Source organism: Ostrea edulis, chromosome 4, assembly GCF_947568905.1.
Source record: "Ostrea edulis chromosome 4, xbOstEdul1.1, whole genome shotgun sequence".
Taxonomy (NCBI): Eukaryota; Metazoa; Mollusca; class Bivalvia; order Ostreida; family Ostreidae; genus Ostrea; species Ostrea edulis.
The window spans coordinates 56,616,216-56,642,367 of NC_079167.1; the positions used below are offsets into that span (position 1 = coordinate 56,616,216).

The window sequence follows — 26,152 nt, forward strand, 5'->3', positions numbered from 1 at the left end:
GGGGGCCATGATTTTCACAAATGTAAATCTGCACTATGTCAGGAAACTTTCATGTAAACTTTATTGGCCCAGTGATTCTTCAGAAGATTTTTTAATGATTTTCCCTATATATCTATATGTAAAATTTTGATCCCCTTTTGTGGCCCCATCCTATCCCTGGTGGCCATGACTTCAACAAACTTGAATCTGCACTATGTCAAAAAGCTTTAATGTAAATTTGTACTTTCCTAGTCCAGTGGTTCTTGAGAAGAAGATTTTAAAAGATTTTCTCCATATATATTTGAATGTAAAACTTTGATCCCCTATTGTGGCCCCATCCTACCTCTGGAAGCCATAATTTTAACAAACTTGAATCTGTACAATGTCAGGACGCTTTCCTGTAAATTTCTACTTTCCTGGCCCATTGGTTCTTGAGAAGATTTTTAAAGATTTTCTTTATATAATTGTATGTAAAACTTGGATCCCCTAGTGTGGCCTCATCCTACCCCCACGGGTCATGATTTTTACAAATTTGAATCTGCACTATGTAAATTTCAGCTCCTCTGGCCCAGTGGTTCTTGAGAAGAAGATTTTTAAATGACTCCACCCTATTTTTGCATTTTTTGATTATCTCCCCTTTGAAGGGGGCATGGCCCTTCATTTGAACAAACTCCAAAGCCCTTCACCCAAGGATGCTTAGTGCTGTGTTTAGTTGAAATTGGCCCAGTGGTTCTGAAGAAGAAGATGAAAATGTGAAAAGTTTATGCCGACAACAGACAAATTTTGATCAGAAAAGTTCACTTGAGCCTTCGGTGAGCTAAAAACAGATATGGAAATCAGTATTTTATCTAATACACTTGTAGATAGAAAATGAAATGACAGTGACTCAGACACCATTGTAATACATGTATTGAAAGATTTCTTTACTCACACTGTGAACATCTGCAGCCTGTGTATTAATGAATTCCATGAGAGTATTTTCACAAAATTGTTTCTATTCAATGTATTCAAATAAAATAAACCAAAACCTTCCACATTGTGCCACTTGAAGATTTTATTTTATTTCCATCTTCATTATGACAGAGAATCTCAGAGAATACCTACCTTTATCCACATCTGACCATTTTCCCTTTTGTACATGAATTTGTGTGCTATCCCATCACAGAACTGGCCTTTCAGCTTCTCTTCAACTGTCAATTACATGTCAATAAACTTACTACTGTATACAGGAAAAGATTCACCTTATGTCATGTTCACTAAGATGCACTGAAAAAAGTCCAAATTAAATTTAGATTTTGACTGCAAAACGAGATATGGAATGTTATTTGCTTCGCGATATATAATAGAACACTAAAACTATGGCGACTGTAACAAGCAATTAACTTGTGCAAAATTAAACATGGTTGCTGTTCAATGGCTACATTATTTCAATATTATCAGAATTATGTCAGGACAACAGGTCACCATGAATAACTGAGAAGTTTTAATTTGCAATGAAAAGCAGCAAAGAGAATTTTTCTCTGAATTCATTTTATAGATAAAACAAGTGGAAACAATAGCCTGCTCCTGCACTGAATGCCCGTCTTTCACTTACTGATATTACACATCAATATCTCCACTTACATAAATTGTTTCCTTGTTTCCACAGAGCTCTAACAAAACTGGTGCTCAATGAAATCACAATGTAGTCTCCCCTGAAATTCACCAAAAACCATACTAAATAATTAGCTTTCTGCTCACAGGGTTCGACACTAACTTTTGGGAAGCTGTATTTCATAGGACTAGTGAATTATCTAAATAGCAAGTTCTGCCAGAAATTTACTAGTTCGTGGGCCACAGGTTCGGGATGAGGTGTCAGGATTGATTTGAATCCTCTTGGGGGCTATGGTGGCACACCCTCATCCCCCAAATATTTCCTAAAAAATTAGATGCTGTCAGAGTGCAAGTAATTTCCACAATTTTTCTGTTTCTATGATGCCAAAAGTACATTCAATACATATGTACTAATCATCAATACACGACATGAATAATTTTTTTCATTATTATATTTTTTTGACACCTAAACTAATCATTTTTATGTTTCATCGTTAATAGCATGTTTGGAGTTCAAGCTATCAAATAACTAGGTGTACTAAGGTGTTCAAAAAATTTGAAAATTTTGATGACAGTTTATTCAAATGAAACATACATCTTTGAATTTGTACCTTCTAAAATATCTACTAATCTGACGAACTATCAGAGTTTACAACAACTAGTCTGAAAGCATTTTCACTACCCACTGACTATAGGACTTACGGCTAGCCCTGGCTCAAGTAAAATTTTTAGTAGATGCAATTTCATGGAAATCTCTTGGGTGACCTATCATGACCTTACCTATTCCTGCTGAGGATCAGTAACATAACCATTGTTTTATCTGTACAGTTGGTCTTGAAGATAAAGGAGAATTGTTCTGTATTTGTTTTAGCTGCTTCACCAAAGGGTTGAAAATGGTAGTGAACCACCGACTGTCCTTTGAAAATTCCCGAAGCCTCTGCAAAAAATATACAATTTCAATACATTAAAATGCAGCAAAAACTAGTCAAACCTCTGAAAACTTCCCAAGGTAAATCAACTATTAAACATCACACTTTACTATGAAAATTTTCTCCCTGATGAAGTATTACTGTATACTCACCTAATTCACAACGTTTTCCAGCAAAGTTGCTTTGTGAACAGTCACATTCATAATGACCCTCTCCCCATTTCTCAATGCAATCGCCACCATTTAAACACTGGTTTACTGTGCAACCTTCCTTACAGCCCTTATGAACACCTAAATAAAAAAAATTTTTTTAACAAAAATACCCATCTGAGAATTAAAAACACTTGTTTTGTATCTCTTTGTTGACTGGTCCTCTGAGACAGAAGGACAATAATTCCAATGCTATATCATTTTATCATGAATGTAAAGAAATGAATATCTTGTACTGTAATCAATACTAAATTGTTGTTAAACAAACCACAAAGAATCAAATACCCACCATTAATGTTTCTTGATTTTTTCTGAAGATCAATGAGACGTCCTCCAATCTTGAACCCCCTGATACATCCCTCAAACTTTTCTAAGGCAGTAACATTGACAGGGGTTCCACCCAAGTACAATCTCAGAAATGGGGGCTGCTTCACCTCTGGTCTTGGTGGCTTGACAGTTTCAGCTACAAATATATCATCAAGTATAATCACATTACTTCTAAATCTAGTACATGTATATAACTCTTACAAGTACTATCAATAACCTTTTATTCACAAGAACTTTATTTATGCATAATTCGCACTTCAACTTGAAAACAATTTTCTACATAAAAAGTGAATATTGGGCATTGAAAGTTATGACCCTTAGTGTAAGAATGTAAAATTTACATGGCTATAAAAATACAAAATTATGGTTTTGCCCAAACTGGTGTTGTGTATTTCATGTTCTTCAAGAGGAGGAAATTAATGAAGATTATTTGAATTCAATATCAAACAATCCAGCTTAATTGACCGAAGTTCTTTTGCTTATATTACTTTTGTGTTATCACCTTGGTGGCTTTACCGTGGTACGACGTATTCGTATAACGCACACCAAGTACGACTTAACCAAACGGACCAATACTTGCCTCTTCCGTTTCCGTCTACAAGCAGACAAGTCACGAATTTTCACTAGACGAAGTGCAATCTATATTATCGACTACTTCTCCATCCTTATTTGCCACCATCATGCCACCCGTGCGAACCAGGGTGACAAGACTTTCAGAGGTGGAAAGAAACCGTCAATTCGTGTCCCCAGCCCGGGGACGTGGGAGAAGACGTAGGCCAAACAGCGTGGCCACCGACTCCTCGAGGCCCATACCTACGGCATCCGCTGTTGTAAATGCAGCGGGGGGAACCACACAATCAGAGACTGACGACACTCATGCCATTCAGGACTTGCAGGCTAATCCGTCAGGTGAGTTTGACGTAAACCATCAATGTCTTATTCCCCCCATTGACATTTTCCCGCCGGCTGTCGACTTCGCGGGACCCAATTTCTCAGTCACGGAGTATCAACCCTCGGTAATCAATAGCTATTTCGATCCTGTCAGCTTTCATGTCCCGGAAAAACTCAAAAATCAAATTTGGGAGGGAAAATTTATCGACATTTCCTTACTGCTTAGGTCAGCGCGGGAACTGGACGGCCATCTTGAAACTCAGGGCCAAATCGAAATCCGAAATGGTGCCATGTGCCTCGTCAAGCCTAAACATAATTCCTTCCTGTCAATTGAAAAATGGTCATCGGCTTTCATTATTTTCACCAGTATCATGCTAGAAAAATACAGAACTAGAGCCCAAGAGTTACTTCAATATATGCGAGATATCAGACTGGCCGCGTCCAGGTCATCGGGGTGGTTCCGCTATGAAGAGCAGTTTCGCTTGAGAAAACAAGCTGACCCACAGTCTTCGTGGGGAATCATTAACTCCGAGCTATGGCTCTTGTATATCACAAACGGTACTCATCCTTCACAACCCTCGGGAAAAAACTCCGCGGCCCCGAACATGCATCGCGAGTCTCCCGGCAATTATCCCCAATATAAAACACAGGTCAACACCTTATTTTGCAAGTTGTTTAACGCTGGTATAAATTGTAAGTTTGCACCAAATTGTAGGTTCAGCCACAGATGCAAAGGGTGTGGTGGAGATCATCCAGCATCAAAGTGCCGGGCAACAAAATAATTACCAATCGTTGTATACACTTGGGAAAACCCCCATCAATGTCGACCAACTTGCCCATTACCTACACAATTATCGTGATCAACCTTTTCTCATTAGAGGCTTTCAATCTGGTTTTAGTTTACATTATCAAGGGCCAAGGCGCCCAAGGGATTCCAATAATCTAAAAAGCATAGTACTAAATCCTCAACTAGCTCAACAAAAAATTCAGAAAGAAGTACTGCTCCAGCGAGTCGGGGGGCCTTTCGATTCACCCCCCTTCCACTCGCTACAAGTTTCACCTTTAGGCTTAGTACCCAAAAAGGATGGGGATTTTCGGTTAATACACCACCTATCCTTCCCTGAGTATGACTCTATTAATGATTTCATTGACCCAGCAGTTTGTTCTGTTCATTACGCATCCATTGACGATGCCGCTGCCATCATATCCTTCTTGGGCCCTGGAACCTACTTAGCCAAATCAGACATTAAATCGGCATTTCGTCTAATACCTGTTGCTCCCTCAGATTTCGAACTGTTAGGTTTCAAGTTTCAGAACAAATACATTACGATAAAATGCTACCATTTGGGGCATCAGTCAGCTGTGCAACCTGGGAAAGATTTGCTTCGGCATTACATTGGATAGTCCAAAATAGGACACGTAATCCATCCATTTTACACTATCTTGATGACTTCCTGTTCATGGGCTCCGCAAATTCAAACAAGTGTCAGGCTACTCTCTCAGAATTCAAACACATTTGCCAAGATATAGGTGTACCCATTGCTCTCGAAAAAACTACAAACCCAACTACAACCCTTATTTTCTTAGGTATAGAACTAGACACAGTGAATATGATCATGCGACTCCCACAGGACAAGCTACTTTTGCTCAAACAGCGCATTCATGTCTTCCTTCACAGTAAAAAAGCTACTCTTAAATCTTTTCAGTCACTCATTGGGCTGCTAAATTTTGCATGTAAAACGGTAGCACCAGGGAGAGCCTTCTGCAGACGTTTAATTGATGCTACTATGGGCACTACCAAAACACACCATAAGATCAGAATCAATTCTTCCATCAAGGAAGACCTTAGAGTATGGGAACAATTCCTAGCAAACTTCAACGGCATTTCGGTCATTTCCTCTCCGACATTGACATCGGATTCGTACTTGCAATTATACACAGATAGCGCTGGGGGAACAAAAGGGGGGTTCGGCATTTACTTTGCAGGTAGCTGGGCTCATGCAAGCTGGCCGCACAGCTGGAGTCTTTCGGACATAGTTAGGGACATGACATTCCTTGAGCTTTTCCCGGTATATGTAGCAATCGTGCTATGGTCGCCACAATTGGCTAACAAACGTATTCTTTTCCACATAGATAATTCTGCTGTAGTCCAGGTTATTAATTCCGCTACTTCAAAATCTCACAGGGTCATGAAAATTGTTCGAAAATTGGTTCTCATCACACTACAACACAACATTACAATCCAGGCGCAATACATACCCTCCAAACGCAACGTTATAGCAGATAGTATTTCTCGTTCGCAGTGGAGAAGATTTCGACATCTCGCCCCCCACGCCGACCAGTGGCCAACCCAGCTACCCAACCAAATATGGGATATCTAAAGGTAGAATCACAACGCCTCATCAACAACGCCCTGTCTGATAACTCCAACAAAGCTTACAATTCGGCACTGAAGAAATTCCATGCATTTGCCCAGATTTTTGGCATTGCCATTTCCTGGCCGTTACCTTTAGATATAATTTTAAACTTTATCGCATATTTGTCGTTACAACATATGTCCCCAAATACAGTTCAGTTATACATACGCGCATTGGCATATTTTCATAAAGTAAGGCAGGTATCAGATCCAACTGCCTCCTTCTTAGTCGCAAAAGCTCTACAAGGGTTGGCACGTGGCAACACAGCCCCAGATACTCGGTACCCGATTACCCTACCCATTCTAGAAAAATTGCTAGCGTATTTACCTTTTGTGTGCACATCCTCTTTCGAATCTACACTCTTTGCTAGCGCCTTCTCACTGGCCTATTTTGGTTTACTCCGAGTAGGCGAATTCACTCTGGCAAACTCCTGCAATAGCCGATATTCTCATTGCATTCAATTTCAACATGTTACTCTGGGGGAGGAAAGCAAACATGTCACATTCACTATACCTCATTCCAAAACCGACCAAACGGGCAAAAAAACCACTATATTCATTCGGAGTCAGCCCCACTCGATCGCATGCCCAGTCCACAGTATGCGCAATTTCCTAGCAATAAGGCCACACACCTCAGACACTCACTGTCTGTTCATCCACAGTAATGCTATGCCTTTGACTAGATTCCAATTTAATGCAGTACTGCAGAAAGCAATTCAGGCTATTGGTACACCAGGTCATTTTGGTACCCATAGTTTTCGAATCGGTCGGGCCACTGACTTGGCTCTACAGGGTTTTTCCGACCAGCAAATACAAACATTTGGGAGATGGAAGTCTTTAGCCTTTCAGAAATACATCCGCATGTAATGCCACTTCGCAGCCCTCGGACCACTACAGGACACACAATTTAAGTAATGACACCCTTGCCATCAATACATAACAAATAAGTAACCAAACCAAAGATATTTCAGATTGTTCAATATGGATCCTCGGGTCTTCAATCCCATTTTGGGCAGGTCAGTCGACATCAAACCACACAGGCGGAAAAAACCTTGACTTGCCAGCCCACATTCATTGGCATGGAAGACGGGGGATGCAGTGGCAACAATTGGACCCCTTGGTGATGGACCTCCTGAGGAAGTATCCTGCACCTAGATTCATGGTGATACATCTAGGTTCAAACGACTTGGTCACCCCAGGCCTAACTGGCAAAAAGTTGGTAGAGGAAATAAAGTGTTCATTTCTCAGATATAATGCCCTAATCCCACAAACTACATTAGTATGGTCCTCCATCTTGCCCCGCCTATACTGGCATGGGGTTCCTGGCAAACTAGGTGGTAAGATTAACAAAAAACGTATAAAGGTTAACAAAAGAATTCTTAAGTTCGTGTTAGATTTGGGGGGGTTGGTCATTAACCATCACAACATCTCAGCAAGAAACGTGTGCTTATTTAGATTTGATGGAACACACCTTTCGGATATGGGCAACGACTTTTTCCTAAACAACATCAGGGCAGCTTTTCACATATTCATCAATCAACTAGGCAATTGTTACCCTCAACCTGTTTAACTGGGTCTGGCATTTTAGGGGGGGGGGGGTAGTGGTTTTTCATGGTTATTGGAGGTACATCATATCGATGTCTGTGGCAGGTCTGGGGGGATATAATACAAGAATGTGTCCGTCCGATCTGGCCTGTTGTTCCCTGCCCATCTGTCATACAAAGACAGAGGGACTAATGTGGCTCATATGAGCAAGTACTGGCTCATATGAAGTAGAAAGCTGTGTATAGTGGTTCACGTGAAAAAGTTTTGATTCAAGTTAATTGGGGCACCCAGGACTGCAGTCTTGGTGTCCTCTCCACCTCCTTAACTGGGAGGGGAGACCCCAGTTCCGGAATACCAGGGGGAGGTACTGGTATGACTCACCGGGGGGCTATTTGGTGGAACAGGGTAAAGCAGATCGGGCGGGCCCGTTTTCGGTCCCTTGATGTCGCAGTCTGGGACGTCGGCTCTCGTGCTCACACGAGGCCACCGGTTTGCCCTAATACCTATGGTCGGTACTCCGGATATCCCTTTAGACCTGCAATTTTTTACTTTGTACATGTACATGTAACATGCGGCCGTAGCTGCCAATTCACCCTGTGTGCACTATGTCCATTTTAGTTCGATCGTTTCATGTTATGAAATATGTCTGGTTATTCTAATAAATATAAAAAAGCTCAGTATGTGTTCTCTATCAGCTAAAAGGCCAAAGGGGCCAAGAGAGTGGGCACCCAATATGGTTAGTTAGGGACTACCACCGGAGTGTTCAATTAATGAAGATTATTTGAATTCAATATCAAACAATCCAGCTTAATTGACCGAAGTTCTTTTGCTTATATTACTTTTGTGTTATCACCTTGGTGGCTTTACCGTGGTACGACGTATTCGTATAACGCACACCAAGTACGACTTAACCAAACGGACCAATACTTGCCTCTTCCGTTTCCGTCTACAAGCAGACAAGTCACGAATTTTCCCCACCCACCCTTCCCAATTTCCAAAAATAAAAAATGATGCAATGACAAGCCATTGCCATATGCCCTACTATGTAATCTGCTGCCAGTTTATATTTTTCAGAATCGAGGCCAGAAATAGACCTCATGCAGAAGGAACAGACGTCACACCTCTTTTCAACTGGACTCGACCAGACACAAGTGCAACTGCGAGCTTGACTGACACTGTAAACTGTTTGGTCTAATTTTGGTCAACATCCATTACTTTCCCCTTCTTTACACATGTCGCATTGTTACTTAATCAGGGCAGGTCTGGGGGGATATAATGATATAATACAAGAATGTGTCCGTCCGATCTGGCCTGTTGTTCCCTGCCCATCTGTCATACAAAGACAGAGGGACTAATGTGGCTCATATGAGCAAGTACTGGCTCATATGAAGTAGAAAGCTGTGTATAGTGGTTCACGTGAAAAAGTTTTGATTCAAGTTAATTGGGGCACCCAGGACTGCAGTCTTGGTGTCCTCTCCACCTCCTTAACTGGGAGGGGAGACCCCAGTTCCGGAATACCAGGGGGAGGTACTGGTATGACTCACCGGGGGGCTATTTGGTGGAACAGGGTAAAGCAGATCGGGCGGGCCCGTTTTCGGTCCCTTGATGTCGCAGTCTGGGACGTCGGCTCTCGTGCTCACACGAGGCCACCGGTTTGCCCTAATACCTATGGTCGGTACTCCGGATATCCCTTTAGACCTGCAATTTTTTACTTTGTACATGTACATGTAACATGCGGCCGTAGCTGCCAATTCACCCTGTGTGCACTATGTCCATTTTAGTTCGATCGTTTCATGTTATGAAATATGTCTGGTTATTCTAATAAATATAAAAAAGCTCAGTATGTGTTCTCTATCAGCTAAAAGGCCAAAGGGGCCAAGAGAGTGGGCACCCAATATGGTTAGTTAGGGACTACCACCGGAGTGTTCAATTAATGTGAACAATTAAGAAAAGTTCATTATGTACATTCACAAAAATTATGTCTCACTGATGAGTCCAACAAGGCAGGATTGCAGATATTTTGCTAAATATAAGTGAGGTTTTTTTCTTCTGAAAATGCACAAAACTTGTAATGATCTTTACCTTCATTAGCGAATGGATTTGTGCTGTACCCAGACTCCATCTTGTTGTTGTATAGGTTCAGAAAAGTAATTTTTCCATCAACAGTTATCTTTGAGGGATCCAGAACAACTTGTTTCCAGTTTGGTTTTGTGATTCCTGCAAAAAAGAAATCAAAGTCAGTCGGCCGTCTGTACAGCACATAACCCAGTGGTTCAGTGAGGTAGACTGACTGTATACTGAACAGTTGTATGTTTGTGCAGCAGATGACCCAGTGGTTCAGTGAGGTAGACTGACTGTATACTGAACAGTTGTATGTTTGTGCAGCAGATGACCCAGTGGTTCAGTGAGGTAGACTGACTGGCAACTGAACAGTTGCATGTTTGTGCAGCAGATGACCCAGTGGTTCAGTGAGGTAGACTGACTGTATACTGAACAGTTGTATGTTTGTGCAGCAGATGACCCAGTGGTTCAGTGAGGTAGACTGGCAACTGAACAGTTGCATGTTTGAATCCATTCCCACCAAGGATTAACATTAACCCTATCAGACATCAAGGCTAGAGATGAATTGAACTCTGGCTGTTGATGTTGTTGCTCAGGAGTCTAATGATTAAACTGGCAAATGGTTGAGGGTTTGAATACCAGTGTAGTCACTTACTGATGAGTGAAATCCTAGGACAAGTTCAATTTAATTTTATTGTTTCAGTTAAGCCAGATCCAAATGTGCATCGTTTCAGCTGGGAGTCTAATTCTCAACTCATTTGCACCATGGCAACTGGGAATAACACCTTATACACATATTGTGAAATTAAAATCAAGCACATTTTCTACCTTGTAAAAAACACACACCCTAAGATAGGATTTACTTTAAAATAACTACATTTTCAGTATCTGACTTAAATTCAGCATTAATCATTTCAGTTAGTTAATGACAGTTTGACCATGACACATTTTTCAAAATATAGAGTTAAATCGGCAACAATTTACATTCATAAAAAATATTCTGTATACATCCAATACCATTTATAAGGAATTTTACGCATGTATCCAATTTCCACCTTGTTAGTGACCATTTCCGAATTTTGAAAAATGAATTTGTATAAATGCAGTACTAAGTTTGTATTCAAACAAAATTATCTTACTTTATTTCAATTGCACAGGTAAAGTAGCATACCATACCCTTAAGATGAACTCTATTCCGTGAATTGACTTGTTAATGTGTGAACTGAAACTCATTTGAAGGTGATACACCATCTTCAAAATACTTATGAATTTACTGTGGCATTAAAAGAAGTTGTGAAAAAAAAAGATACAACACTTAACAACAAGGACACATTTCCAAGTAATTGCCAAAGCAAAACAAAATCTAGGGGCGTGTAACAGAGTATGACATTCCCTTTCTTAATTATCAATTGTGATTAGACTTGTACACAAATTGTCCCAGTGTCGTAATGGAAAATGACAGGTGAAGGTTCTGAACAAGATGAAATACCAGGATCAGGAATATTGCACCAAATCACAGAGGTAGTGCCTCTAGATAAGGACAATTACTTCTTGTATCAATACCAGTGGGGGTAATTAGCAGTTTCTTTCATGCTAATGTAAGTTCTAGATGATCATCTTTAACAAAACAATTTACTAATTGTGGCTAAATATAGTAAAAAAAAAAAATATTTTTAAAAAAAACCTGTTCGAGTCAGAATCATCAAAGCAAGTCCATTCTATCATTATAGCTGCTGGAAATTTGGATGCAAGATTCCTTCATTTTCAACTTTATACTTTATCATATAAAATAAATTTTCAGGTTATTTTTTCAAAAACAAGAGGCCCATGAGCCACATTGCTTACCTGAGTCACCTTGGCTCATATCTTAAGATTTTCCCTATATATTCGCATGTAAAACTTTGATCCTTATTGTGGCTCGAACCTACCCCAGGGGGCCATGATTTTTACAAACTTGAATCTGAAGTTCTTACAGAGGAAGAGAAAGTTGGCACTAAGAAGTATGAGGAAGCAAAGTGACAAAGAAAATGACCAGCGTGTTTGGCAGAAGAACTGTCCCTGGCTTGAATACAATGATGGTCTCATATTTTGCATCTGGTGCAGAAAGGAAAGCATTGCAAATTGTGAGTTCATGTCCGGCTCGGATAATTCAGAATTGATTCTGTAAGTGAACACAAAAATAGAAAATGGCGCAAAGTGAAAAACCACAAGCGGCCAGATCAGACGTTCAGAATGTATGAGAATTAGTTGACAACCCTAGTTTTTTACTTATTTAGAATGAGAGTGATGATGAAGAACTAGAAGAATTAAAACATTGGAGGATTCCGGAGAATCTGACTGAAATGACAGAATCAGAAGTTGAAAGAGGGCTTGAACTCTTGTCTTAAACATGTATTGTAATACCTAATAAAAATGTTCAAACTTGAAATTTCGAATCATGTTGAATTATTCTTATATAGCATTTGGGCTAGTAAAATTTTATTTGGGCTACCAAATTTTGCACTCTTACTTGCCCGATGGGCTTGTGGTAAAAATCATTAAGCACGAAGACTGCATAACTCCTGTAAAACTTGTTGAATCAAACTGGTACTACAATACAATCAACTACATATTGTGACTAACAACCCTACAAAATCCGTTGAGCAGTTTCCGAAAAGTTGCGTCCACAAAGTCAAATGTGAAAGATAGACAGACACTGGTATTTCTATGTCCCCTTCTGTGTTGCGGCGGGGGACAATAAGTGAAAATCTACATCAATTAATATCAAAACACAACTCTATGCCTCAATTCGTAGAAATATGATGAGCCCCCCCCCCATTAAACAGTTGAAATCATATAACAAGCCATTAAGGAAGTGCTAAATCGATGAAAATACTGTCATTTGAAAATACTATCCAGACAGTCTTTCAAAAACATTGAAACACAAATTAAAGCACCTGCATAACATTACTGCAGTTCAATTGGGTCCTTCAGACTCCCTAGTATAGACATCTGTACAAACCTGGAATCTCTATATCGTTGAAGAAGATCTGCTGGAAGTTGTTTCTACTGAGACGTAACTTTTTGCCCTCCACCACCTCCAGTTGAATGAAGTTGTTCAGTTCATCATACATATAGAAGATGAGAGCCCTGTACACCTGTGTACGGAAACTGAAGATTATTCTCTCCTCCATCTCCAAAGGGTTGGTGCTGACTCGCAAGTCTAAGAAGGCTGTCTTTTCTCCAGTGATAGTTACTGCATTTTCATTAATGTCTAAAATGGAGGATTAAAAGCATGGTTAACTATTCTTCTCAATATACATTGAAGTTCATACTGTATTTTCTTTCATTTTTGTACTATTCCTTAAGGCACAATGAATAATCATTTCCAACATAAAATTATTATAATACTACAACATTAATGATTATCAAGATGTTTCTGTTCATTAAAACAACACAACTATACTGGTGTAACCGCACATGTACAATGTATTTCAATTTACAGCGTGTTCTTCATTCTTGTGAAGAGTTATGCACCTTTGATTGCAACACTTGCATTTCATTTTCGTTCCACTTAACATGACTAGGAGTATACTCCCCACTTTATATCACTAGGAGTATACTGCCCACTTTATATCACTAGGAGTATACTGCCCACTTTACATGACTATGAGTATACTGCCCACTTTATATTACTAGGAGTATACTGCCCACTTTACATGACTATGAGTATACTGCCCACTTTATATTACTAGGAGTATACTGCCTACTTTATATCACTAGGAGTACACTGCCCACTTTACATAACTAGGAGTATACAGTACACTTTACATGACTAGGAGTACACTGCCCACTTTATATCACTAGGAGTATCCTACCCACTTTATATTACTAGGAGTATACTGCCCACTTTATAATCACTAGGAGTATACTGCCCACTTTATATTACTAGGAGTATACTGCCCACTTTATATCACTAGGAGTACACTGCCTACTTTATATTACTAGGAGTACACTGCCTACTTTATATTACTAGGAGTATACTGCCTACTTTATATTACTAGGAGTATACTGTCCACTTTATATTACTAGGAGTATACTGCCTACTTTATATTACTAGGAGTACACTGCCTACTTTATATTACTAGGAGTACACTGCCTACTTTATATTACTAGGAGTATACTGTCCAGTTCCATAATACTACTGACCATGGAACACTTACTTATCTCACACCTGTGGCCTGAGTGAGCCCACTTATTTGTACAGACGCATTGAAAACCATTCCACTTCTCCACACACTGTGCTCCATTTTGACAGGGATCTGGTAAACAACGAGGTCTACATCCGCTTAGTATGCCTGGCATGCTGTAACAATAAGGCAAATCTCAAACTTTCACTGGATGATCAGGCCTGGATTTCTCAAAATAAACTTAAGTCGAAAACTGGACTCATGTCTGAGATTTCACCCAAATTTTGACTGCTCAAATAAAAGAAAATATAAACTTAAGTTTGAGATTTTTTCAAGAAATCCAAGCCAGATATTGTAGAATTTGTAATTACTTCAAGTCCAAAATTTTTATCCACACCGAATTATCTAAGGGATGAATTTAATAGAAAAGTATCATCGTATAAAGTAGTGCAGATTATAAACTGCATATTAGTTAAAGAGTGTAATCTGTACCAAATGTTATCACTGTTATATCCAAATAACATATTTTATCAAATTAATTCTTCATAATATATCACTAGATAAATGATTTCTAATGTTGTTTAGTAAGAATTTTCAATAAAACATTGAGGGTTAATGACATAGCAATGCTTTATGTAGCAAGTTATGTCATTGAAAGAAAATATGTTACTCAGCCAATCAAATTGTGAGTTACAAATAAACACATCACCTAAAGGCATGAATATCAGCAAAACAAAGATGAGGTTCAAATGAATTTTAAAAAAAACCAGGGTTCTTTGGAAGTTCCCTATTGTGAAATTCTTTGTATATTTTTCAGATCTACTTCAATTCAGAAATATCTATATAAAAAATTAATTAAATAGTGATGCCATTGATACACATACTCATCATAAACATCATGGGTAAGATTCCTAAGTCTGTCATTGTACACCAGGCCCTTCACACAACCAGTCAAACCAGGAAAACTGTCATAAGATCCACTGCTAGGTAAATATGAAAGATTGGTAACTTTTAAAAAATCCTGTAATTTTCATGTTCTTTTTTATTCAATTAATCTGATGGCAATATGAAGCCTGGTCATCCCCAAGTATAGTTTATTTCAATGGAGTTAACAAATACTTACTCGTATATTTTACCTCCAAGGTAAAGTAGCCCATCAAATGTAATATTATTATGGAAAGGAATGGACACAATCCTTCTTTGGGAGTCAAGCCCACATCGAACCTCATGAGAACTGAGTTCTAAAGTTACCCTGTGCCAGTCCCCATCATTCAATAGTTTGTCAGCATCCAATGACTCACTCAGAATTAAACTTCCTTTGATTTGAATTTCCATTCTTATGGCATCCTCTTGAAAACAAAGAAATTCTAATTTATTTCATATATAGAATAAAAGAAACAGTGCCTCCCCACTCAGAATATAACCCACAAAAACAAAGAAACTAGAATCAGTGAAATTTCTCCTAAAATAAGGTTATAGCCATAAGACGAAAGCTTTGGTCCTAATTACCTGCTTCTAATGTGACTCTGAACCAGTCTCCATTGAATGAGGATTGATACATCAGTAAACCAGTGCTCTGGTGGGTGCGGAAACTAAACTCCAAATCTCCGTAAATCCATCCTGGTAACTTCAAAAAGGAGTCTTCTGTCACAAATGTCACAGCTGAAGAACTTAGACTTTCCTCTGTTAAACAGAATGATGAATGACATTGAATTTCACGAATTACATAATAATGAACTTTACCTTTTCGTTCACCAAGTATAGAGTCTTTAATTGAATAGGTCAAAAGATATGACCAAGGTTAAAGTTACAGACAAACAGATAAAAAGATAGATTAAAAACAATATTTACAACATTTTTATTCTAAGGTGCATACCCCCCCCCCCCCCCTTCATCTTTCTTTTATACCTACATCAGTAAAATATACTTACTATTTCCCCAGCATTTTAGAGGTCCAATGGTTAGAGTCCCTATGGATTCTGGTGCTATAAAATCTGTAAACTGGTACACAGACACTTCGCTAATAGGCAGCTGACTTGTAATCCTGTTGAAACCACTGTCTTCTTGATACACCAAATCTTCTGAAATTTAAGAGTAATGAATATCATAACAAATTAAATCAATTTTTTTTTCAAAGAGTACCTATAAAGTAGGGAATAACTATCATCTCGTGTGTTATTTGAATAACTATCATCTCGTGTGTTATTTGAATAACTATCATCTCGTGTGTTATTTGAATAACTATCATCTCGTGTGTTATTTGAATAACTATCAATCTCATGTGTTATTTGAATAACTATCATCTCATGTGTTATTTGAATAACTATCATCTCGTGTGTTATTTGAATAACTATCATCTCATGTGTTATTTGCAACCATTACTACTGACACACTAGTGGAGCAAGTAAAAAGGATGCCAGCGAGTGTTAAATCAGTATTAACAGACACAAATAACAAATGAGAAAATAGTTATTCCCACTCTAATACAATTTTGCTTCATGTTTACATCTTTTAATTCATTGGGTTTTGCTTTTTTGTTTTATGAAATGTGGCATGTTCTGTTTTTGCGTCATTGTTTTTGATATTACAATAGAAAGCTTTCTGTTTTGTTAATGCTCATTTAACTGCCTGAAACTTCAGTGCATTAGCTATTAAATCAAAATGCAGATTGCAAAACAGTTGCATTAGAATGTCTAATATTCAAAGATGTGGCTTGTAGGTCTTGATTCACACATTGGATAGGTTGATAATCTGGTGGATCCAAAGTAAATCTTACCACTGTCACAGTTGCAGGCCCTCTTAGAACAGCCAGGAGAGAAAGTTTGGTCAACATCACCAATGTACTGGACCACTGTCCCATCAACTGACTTGAAGTTGGTCAGATTTCCTAGTCTGATGAAAAATAAATGCATAATGAACTTCACTGTGCAGACTAGTTTTACATTCAAAATTGAAAATTCTGATACATCTCCATTTTATCTGTGACCTTGAATTCAGAAAATGACCTGGGTCAGGGTTATTATATATCCTTAGATTATTAGTAACCTTTGTGCTGAGTGAGAGCATCTAATGTGTTTTTGTTATAAAGTTATGGCCCAGATATGAAATTAAATATTTAACCCTATAGCCTTGATCTTGAGCAAATTACCTTTGGTCAAAGTCATAAACCCTCCAGTCATCAGCAATCTGTTTTGAATATGAGCACTTATTGCTTTTTTTATTACATAGATGTAATTCAGATTTATTCTCCCAGTGACCTTGAACTTAACAATGACCTAGACCAAAGCATCATCAGTTCATATGTAATCTGTGTACTTTTTTTTATGCACAACCCAATTAGCACAGACAGATGTTAATCTAGTAATATCAAATAAATCTCACACAAGGAGTAAACATACCAAATATCAAAGTCCTGTTTCTTATAGTTAAAAATTCTAGGGTGGGACAGACAACAGACAAAGTAATCCCTTTGTGTCATTATCCTTTGTAGGGGGACAAAAAATTAAGAATAGATCTAGAGAATAGAATATTTCCTCTGTTTCACTATAAGCATCTAAAAGAATTACCTCAAGCATTAAATTACAAATGGATTTATCATTCTTTTATCGGTATCCTTTTAAACATTTAGTACTTGCCCTATAGGAGCATTGACACATCGGTACTGGATGTATTGCTCACACCAGGCTGAGGTTTTGGTCAATTGTTGTAGTTCCACAAACTCCATCTCTCTGGAATAAAATGATGGCAAAATAATTCAATTTCAATTTATTTATTGACATCACCATGTTGGCATACAATCAAAATAACAAAACAAATGACATATAACAAAAAGAAAAGAAAAAAATTATGGCACAATGACTATAGCTTATACATTAAGACATATTCATATGGTTCTTTAAAGTCCATAAATTTGTTTTCTCTGCATCTAAATAGTTTACACAAACATTTTGTAATATTATAATCACATGGGTTAACAATTTCTTTAATGGGATCAGTACCACAGTATAATACACAGAATTCCGTTTCTGCAAATTGTCATTAAAACAGAGTTAGACACAAGCACTCTTATTCTGTCTTAACCTGACTGAACAGTAATTCTCAGTTTTACCCAACATTTAATGTATTCAAAGAACTTAACTATATTGTATTCAAACATCACACCCTACTCCAAAATCTAGTTTTAATCCTCTCAGTACCACTAAAATCTCTAGATCCACCCATTTCTTCCCCCTCACCTGTAGGTGAGCCTTATCATCAAGTCAGGCAGTGTAGTTCCCCTGACCTGAGTATGGTTGTTAAGGTTGTGTTCTACCACTGATTGCCCATAATAATCTCCGTCTTCCTTAATGCCCATCTGACAGTTGATGTATGTTGGCTCAACAGGGCCACTGCCATCCACATCAATGATGTAAACACCTGATCTTCTCCATCCACTCTGATAGTAACTGTCACAAGTACTTCTGTACCTTGCTGTAACACATTAATAGTGATCATTAGCTGGCAATTCTAAACATCCTCCTGTTATGTTCCATCTAGTGGTATTGTTTTGCGCTTTATCATCCTGACCTACCATCTAACTTGATACATCATTCTCTTACAGACCTGTAGTAGTAGTAGTAGTCGTGTGTGTGTGTGTGGGTGGGGGGAGGGGGAGGGGGGGGAGGAAGATGGGCAGTAGGGATGTCAGACACACATCACATCCAAAAATATAAATAAATAATAATTCATGTAGAAATTGAGTAAAATACTGTTACCCTCCTTTTGAAATGGCTTTCTATGGGACTATTATTTGCATGAAGATTTTGTGTTGTTTTCAATGTATTTCCCTGAACTTTAATGATGTTACTTAAACTTTGGTCTGTTAAATGAGATATGAAGCTTGTAAACATTGCAGAAAAATGCAGGTTATTAAAAAAATTTCTGCAATGCTTGCCACCTTCATTCCCCATTTAACAAACCAAAGAAAGTAATTTTATTATTCATATTTTTCTGTATTTCTTAAATATAAATACTTACAGCTGAAAATCATTTGACCTTGACTTATCTCCATATTTGGTAATGATTTCCAGATTTGGACAATGGTTAAGGGAAATAGTCCAAGAAGGAAAAACTCTAAACTCATAAAAACCATCGTTCTCTATCATTCTAAATTCAAATAAAATGTGAAAAATACACCTGAAAACATACATTCCTACATTTTTAACAATGCCGCAAAATAGGTTGCGAAGTTCATGAAATGTGCAGATTCACACAAGTACAAGTGGCGCCAAAAACCCCGGATCTAACTAGATTGAAACAGAATGTGCCTTCATAGTTGCAAATAACAAGCAAAGCAATGGATTTCAATAGAAATTAAGTATAATACACACAGGGAATGTAAATATATGGATTTAACAGTCATTGCTTTCTCATTAATTGCTTCTTAACAAGCAGTGAACTATTTCATGAATACATGTAATTTCATACCCCATCCCCTTCCTTAAGTCATCAAACAAATATAATTTCCCAAAAAATAAATACAAATATACATACAAAACTGACAGTATTTTCCTTGGTAAGCACTGCTAGAGCAGTCACAGGACACCCCATCCCAGTCTGACAGGCACCGCCCACCATGCTGACAGTGATGATGAACTTGACATTGGTCAATCAATTTACATCCATCCAGAATGAGGCCACTGTGAAAACCCTCTGACGGGGGTTTTTCCATCAAATTGATGGGATCCAAGTACTGCCCCTGTATAACCACATTTCTGACACAGCCAACGAACCCTACAAAATCTATAATGAAATATTTACCATGAGTGGAGGCTGAAGACAACAAAAAACGTATTACAAACATTGATAATATTGAGGTGGACACACTGAAGCTTTCCAGTTACAGTCTAAAACTGATCAACAAATAAATATCATTGAATTTAACATCTATAAAAACACATCTCTGCACAATAGTAAATACCTTCATAAATTCTATGAACTCCATAACCTATCTCTATAATCTTATCAACTTGAGAGTCATTTCCAATAAACAGTGATGGCAAAGACAGGTTATCCACGGCAATTTTCACCTGCCTGAAATAAAATTATTTCACAATTTTAATCAAAAATGATTTTGCACTCTCAATAAATAAATGTTAAAGCAAAGAACATGAACACTTAAATTTCAGTTGATTTGTTTCTCTCTGTATTAACCAATTACAATCTGGACACCCACTTTCCCTCTCTCATTTCACTTACCATTGTTCCCTAACTTGTCAATTTCATTATTAGCACCCTTAAAAGGTTTGACTACCGACCCCTGGATGTGTTGGATACTTTATTGATAGGCAAGATACTTGGAAGATAAGTAAATCAACAATAACTTTAAGGATGGTCTTAAAATAACTCTTACCCTTGTTTGAGTTGAAAGGACAGCTGGTGCCACTTGTTGTTGCTGATGTTGACAGGCAACAGAGAAGTGTTGACACTGCTGTCGTAGTACATGGATCTTACAAACTTGGTCATAGGAAGGGTCTTGTTAATCCACACCTAGTTATGCAATACAGAATTTAATATCAGGGTTTTGTTTAGTTGTCTGAATATTGATTATTTGTTCAATTATTCTTGCACATGAAAGAAAATTTTTTGAATGATAATTAATTCAGTGGTCTGGCAGAGAGAGAGAGAGAGAGAGAGAGAGAGAGAGAGAGAGAGGATTAAGGCTAATGGGTTATTTATGTCTTGCTAGTGGATCTTAAGTGACTAGTGGGATGTAGTTTTTTTGCATATAAATATCAGGGATAACAAAATTTGCTTTTCCATGTCTTACAGATGTGTTGTTCCTATAGCAGTGATTACATGCTAATTCAAGCACACTACTGATAAAAACTATAAATGTACTTATGATATAATGAACCAGAGGTTTCAATTCTAAATCGTACTGATTTGTGCTACATGTATTATTCTTATGTTGGAAAACACTAAATTCAATGTCAAAATGTTTACAGTAGCTCTTCCAAATGAATGTTATCTTCATATATAAGTTACATAACGTTAGCAGTTTTCACAAGCGCATCATAAACAATAGCTCTGCAAAGCAGAGCGTTCCCTTGCAATAAGCTTTTTCTATGAAGTCCCGCAGACCTTGACCTTTGGAACCTAAAATCAATAGGCTTCTTCCTCTTCTGATAACAAAGTTACATTTGAAGTATCAAATCAATCGTGCAAAAATTGTGGCCTGTAGAGTGTTGACAAGCTTTTCCTAAGAAATCCCGTAATGACCTTGACCATTGGACCCCCCCCCCCCCCCCCCCCAAATCAATTGATAACAAAGATGGATCTAGAATGTGGATGTGAGGGAGAATATTCCTAGACTTGTTAGGATATATATATACACACCATACAATATCTAAAACTTATCATCATGATTTAACCAACACATTATCAGCTATGTAGTCACTTAGAGGGGTAATTACGCCTCGCCCAATATGTTCCTTTTTTTCAAATATTTCCGTATTTCACCTCTAAGTGTCTACATAACGAATTTATCCTGTCGATGATTTTACGCATACATTAATTAAAGGCATATTGACATTATTCATTCTTGATGCTTTTCTAATGTACATGTACAGCAATAATAAATGACTGCAATGTATGCATTCTTGAGATACTTTATCAAATGCACAACAATGAAAAAGTGTTTGCAACATTTAAACCATCAACAACCATCAACAACGGAATAAAAACAAGTCCAGTGATAGGGTATTCGTATTCTCATGATGTCATAGTACACATATGTGGTCAGTAAACCACGTGGAAGGGGCATTTTGGCAATATTAGGTTAGTAAGAGACATAATATCATTGTATATAGTATTGGTCTCAGCAAATGAAACACCCAGATTTTTATCAGAGGCAGGATAAGGTTTTGTGCTATTACCTCAAAATATCCTTTAACTGGATATCCATAAGAATCAATTGTCTGAATTTTGACAGATAGTAAAATAGCAGTCTCCCGTACAGTCCTGAAATCAAACTGGACACTAAAGGTGCTGTCATAATACCCCGAGAGGTACAGGATGGATTTGGAACGTGGGAAAGTCAAAGGAATGTTGTCTACTTTGTGGCAGCCATATTGGATCTCTGTACTGCCATGGAGCTGACTTGTGGAAATATTACTTCGGAGTTCATACAGAATGGAATAGTCATTGATGTAAATGTTTTTCATACATCCGACAAAGTTCTGCCTCACTTGAAGTCCTGTGAAAAAGTGTACAACAATAATTAGCCTTATCTCTGACACCAATTTATCTCACAGGTGTCTGAACCCTATTAAGGTAAACTGCACTACCAATTGATTGGACGCAGGTGATTGAACCCATCAATGTCTTCAAACTAAGGTTACGCCTAACCTGGTCTACTCCTCTTCCTATTCTGTGAACCACACAGGGCAATAATTCTAAATGTCCAATGATCAGAAAAAACACCCCACCCATCTATTATGTTTGGCAACACCCCTAAAATTATTACAAAGGATAATGGTTGGTGTCATTTTGGACTACCTGGTAATAATTCATCAATATCATATGTAGGTGGCCTAAAAAGGTTTCATGCATAGTATACATGACAAAGTCTGTTAGAATTTGAATATTATTTGTATCCCTAAATATTAAATAGAGAATCTGTGATCATGTCATTCCTTTATTTGATTGATGTTAGCCCATCGAGATGTCATGGGATAATTGAACTGAAAAGCAGAGAAATCTGTTAGAAACTATATGCTAACGCAGCACATATTGTTACACCTTCTAGTTGCTGTAAAGTGGTCAGGTGGGTTTTATGATGCCAGTTCCATATAACTCAGTTTGTTGAACACCTGATTCAGATCTGTGGGTTTCGGGTTCAAATCCTTGTTTGATCCAACATTTTCTCTCCCTTAATGTTATGGTTTAATAGTGAATTCAAGCAATTTTGATTCAATCATCATTTGGTTTAGGACCAGTCTGCTATCTTCCAAAAACATCAAATGACATAACGCAATTCCTTTTTTCAGTATAAAATTTTTTCCACAATTGAATTGAAAATGTATTACACTACCATATGCATAAATACTTTTGGTACTTTTTTCACAGATTAATACAAAGACATTCAGCTGTACTTGTTTTCCTAATTGCATATACAGAATAACAAGAACGGTAAAAATGCAACAGACCAGACTAAGAATTGAACCCATAACACCTGAATCTTTGTTCAGGTGCTCTACGAACTAAGCCATCTTGTCACTGGCAAACTGGTACATCCTCCCTGAATATCTCCATCCCCAAACATAAGCCAGTCTTCTGGCATACATTTTCACCTGGCAGATCTAGTGCAATTAAGTCAGGGTACAAAATATAACAAGGAGAAAATGCAACAGAACAGACCAGGCTCCGGGATCATGAAACCGTCTTAAACTTTAAGACTGTCTTAAATCAGTAAAGTTGCACTTAGATCTTAAGACTGGTCTTACAGTGGATCACAAAAAAATCACTTAGACGTAAGATTGGTATTTTGTCTTAAATTTTAAGACTGCCTTAGAGCTGTCTTAACTTTCTAAGACTGTTGCCAAGTTCGTTCAAAATGGCTGCGCTGGTTGCATTTTTGAGGTGAGTAAGAGAAAATGAGCATGATGTCCGTCGTTGAAGATATCTGCCCCGACCAAGAAGCAGACAAATCATTTGTTTAAGAAAAAATAGACTGTCGGTAGATTGAAAACACAGGATCTTGACTTTGAAAATCATATAATGAAAAAAATTGTTCTTCTATAAGCGAAGTATTCGCGTAAAAAGTTTGTTTACAGGAAAAGAAGTCAAATCCATCTAATTGAGAAGTTTATAACACTGCTAGCCCGGAAAAAATGAGAGTGGGTGTATTCAAATATATAGGCATGATAAATATGACTTCTTAAAGGACACAACGCATGTTTCTAAACTTTTTCATTTTTTCAGCAAAATTAACTCCTTTTATGCCTAAAACTACTTTAAATGTGTTTTAAATGAAATATTTTGCGTAGTTTTCGAGTTTGAAAGCGATGAAATTCAAATCTTGCGATATTCATATTTTCTTTCGCTAGTTTACGCGCCATTTTGTGTGACGTCATATGCGCCCTCGGGTTTGAAAACATCTATTAGCCATTTCATAAACAGATTAGATTTAATCGACAAAAAACCAATTGTCACGTTAACGGCTTGTAAATAATAATGCATTAAGATGTTTTGTGCCGTGCTCGGGTGTACTAGTTGTCGGTAGAAAGGATTTAGACTGAGTATTTTTCAATTTTTCGAAGGAAGGTACGAGAAAAAAGACGTGGATAATTTTTTTGTTGGAGCAAGAACTTTACCTTAAAAAACACACCCAGTCACCTTTTCAAACATCGCTTGGACAGAGACCCTGATAAACTGCGAGAAAATGGATATATCGAAGCTATAAGCACTGGTAGGCCTATAGCATACATTCTGTTTTGCTCTTCAAATTCAATACACACTCGGATCAACTGACCTTCACCTTGTAACAACTTATATCGACGATACAACACTGTACAATGTAACTTCTACCAACTGGTAGATTTACAACAACAAAAAATAAAGATACAAATTAATTGAACTTTTAATTATACAAATAATAGAATATTGTATTTCCTAACTTTAAATTGAATTATAAAATTATTTCTTTATTGAACTCGTAGCATCTTGAGTGCGTCAGTAGGCTATAACGCCGTGCTCCCACTTCGTACTTCCTAAAGACGTGCAGATCACAATTCAAAAATAGTAGTAAGATTGCTTTATCAAAATAAAATAATGTGATTACCACTTTAAATTTGAATATTTTTAATGATTTGTGTGTGTGTTGTCTTTTTCTTTCTTTCCGAAATGCACGCGTGACAATAGCTTGGCATAGGGCCTAGTTGTCAACAATTTAACGTATCATAATTTGTCTAATCCAAAAATAAATAATGATTGCACTGTTTATTTTAGAAAAACAGCACCAATTACAGATGTATAAAGGAATAACATCCCCAAACAGTTTGTAGACAGCAACCCATATAAACATTATTTACCCACAATTTTGCCGATTTCATACACGCTTTACTCGCTATATTTGGGTATTTACATCGTTATATGTGTGCACTGGTGGCGAACACATATAAAACTCGGACAATTTATCAACATCGATTTAAATGTTGCCCATGGTAAATTAATTAGGCCCCTAAAAGTTGAGTTTTTAATAATATCTCGCAGTACTTTCACAATCCGAAGGGCGCATGTGACGTCACTGTACCACGTGACTACCTACCTAATTAACTTGACTTTTTGAAATCGGGGCTTAGATTTAAGTCTGTATTGTTGTTAATTATCGCAAAATTTTGGCGAGCGAACTATTAGAATTAATTACTATAAGCATAAAGAAGACAAAATGCATGTAATATTGTATACTTTGAAAACATGAGATATGTCCTTTAAGTGATCAAAATATCGCAGGAGTGATCATCGATTGTACGTTTCACTACCTGATCGTAGTTCATGAAGTAGATGTAAACGTGAAAGTAGCACGTACACGTACGACAGTTTCACTAAAAAGTTACGACTACAAAAGTTCATGTATTTACCTGCCTGAGATTATTGACAATGTTACTTGAATTGCAGTCTGCATTTGCAAACGAATAATGTGCAGTCCGAGCCCAAATTTGAAATTAATTAGAGTTATCCTTCTTTGCTATGCACGCAGTCGACAAAATAAAGGCATTGAATTTAACAAAATTATCGCTTCAGTCACTCTCACAGTCCACTTTCATTCATTACTACTTTTAAAAAGAGGGAGGCGACGGGGTCAATACATCAGACTTTGTATGTACATGTATGTAATAATGAAAAAAGTTTCTTTTTGATAAAAAAAGGGGGGGGGGGGGGGGGGGGGGATGGGGGGGATGGGATGGGATGGGGATTGGGGGTGGTGTGGTGGTGGTGTTGCTACTTGCATATGCCTGTGTCAGCATTAGTGATCATAACCTAGACATTTTA

General features: G+C 37.5%; 2 protein-coding genes across 17 annotated transcripts in view; one reads left to right on the plus strand and one right to left on the minus strand.

The window, feature by feature from the left end:
• Window positions 1-26,152, minus strand: part of LOC125668405 (axotactin-like) — a 77,173-nt gene that overhangs the window by 16,211 nt on the left and 34,810 nt on the right. For 9 of the 16 annotated variants that reach the window (XM_048902546.2, XM_056163078.1, XM_048902541.2 and 6 more), the window contains 20 exons: window positions 22,036-22,355; window positions 20,511-20,647; window positions 20,079-20,191; window positions 19,652-19,900; window positions 18,355-18,589; window positions 17,755-17,847; window positions 16,896-17,011; window positions 16,051-16,200; window positions 15,629-15,802; window positions 15,243-15,468; window positions 15,004-15,102; window positions 14,153-14,295; window positions 12,952-13,203; window positions 9,972-10,106; window positions 3,000-3,173; window positions 2,654-2,791; window positions 2,353-2,509; window positions 1,603-1,673; window positions 1,084-1,169; window positions 911-928 (listed from right to left, as the gene is read on the minus strand). In XM_048902546.2, the coding sequence (XP_048758503.1) occupies window positions 911-928; window positions 1,084-1,169; window positions 1,603-1,673; window positions 2,353-2,509; window positions 2,654-2,791; window positions 3,000-3,173; window positions 9,972-10,106; window positions 12,952-13,203; window positions 14,153-14,295; window positions 15,004-15,102; window positions 15,243-15,468; window positions 15,629-15,802; window positions 16,051-16,200; window positions 16,896-17,011; window positions 17,755-17,847; window positions 18,355-18,589; window positions 19,652-19,900; window positions 20,079-20,191; window positions 20,511-20,647; window positions 22,036-22,355 (3,086 nt within the window). The remainder of the gene's footprint in view (window positions 1-910; window positions 929-1,083; window positions 1,170-1,602; window positions 1,674-2,352; window positions 2,510-2,653; window positions 2,792-2,999; window positions 3,174-9,971; window positions 10,107-12,951; window positions 13,204-14,152; window positions 14,296-15,003; window positions 15,103-15,242; window positions 15,469-15,628; window positions 15,803-16,050; window positions 16,201-16,895; window positions 17,012-17,754; window positions 17,848-18,354; window positions 18,590-19,651; window positions 19,901-20,078; window positions 20,192-20,510; window positions 20,648-22,035; window positions 22,356-26,152) is intronic. The other 7 variants (XM_056163081.1, XM_056163085.1, XM_056163079.1 and 4 more) reach the window with 4 other exon arrangements.
• On the plus strand, window positions 3,718-9,729 carry LOC130054216 (uncharacterized). The gene is made up of 2 exons (XM_056163086.1): window positions 3,718-3,946; window positions 4,644-9,729. Exons 1-2 carry the CDS (start codon window positions 3,718-3,720, stop codon window positions 5,330-5,332), a joined length of 918 nt encoding a protein of 305 aa, XP_056019061.1. The 3' UTR covers window positions 5,333-9,729.

What these genes read in the sequence shown, in the direction of transcription:
- LOC130054216 (XM_056163086.1), top strand. Translation starts at nt 3,718, where the DNA reads ATGCCACCCGTGCGAACCAGGGTGACAAGACTTTCAGAGGTGGAAAGA. An exon ending in CTTGCAGGCTAATCCGTCAG is followed by an intron (nt 3,947 to 4,643) that starts GTGAGTTTGACG and finishes ACCAAATTGTAG; the next exon opens with GTTCAGCCACAGATGCAAAG.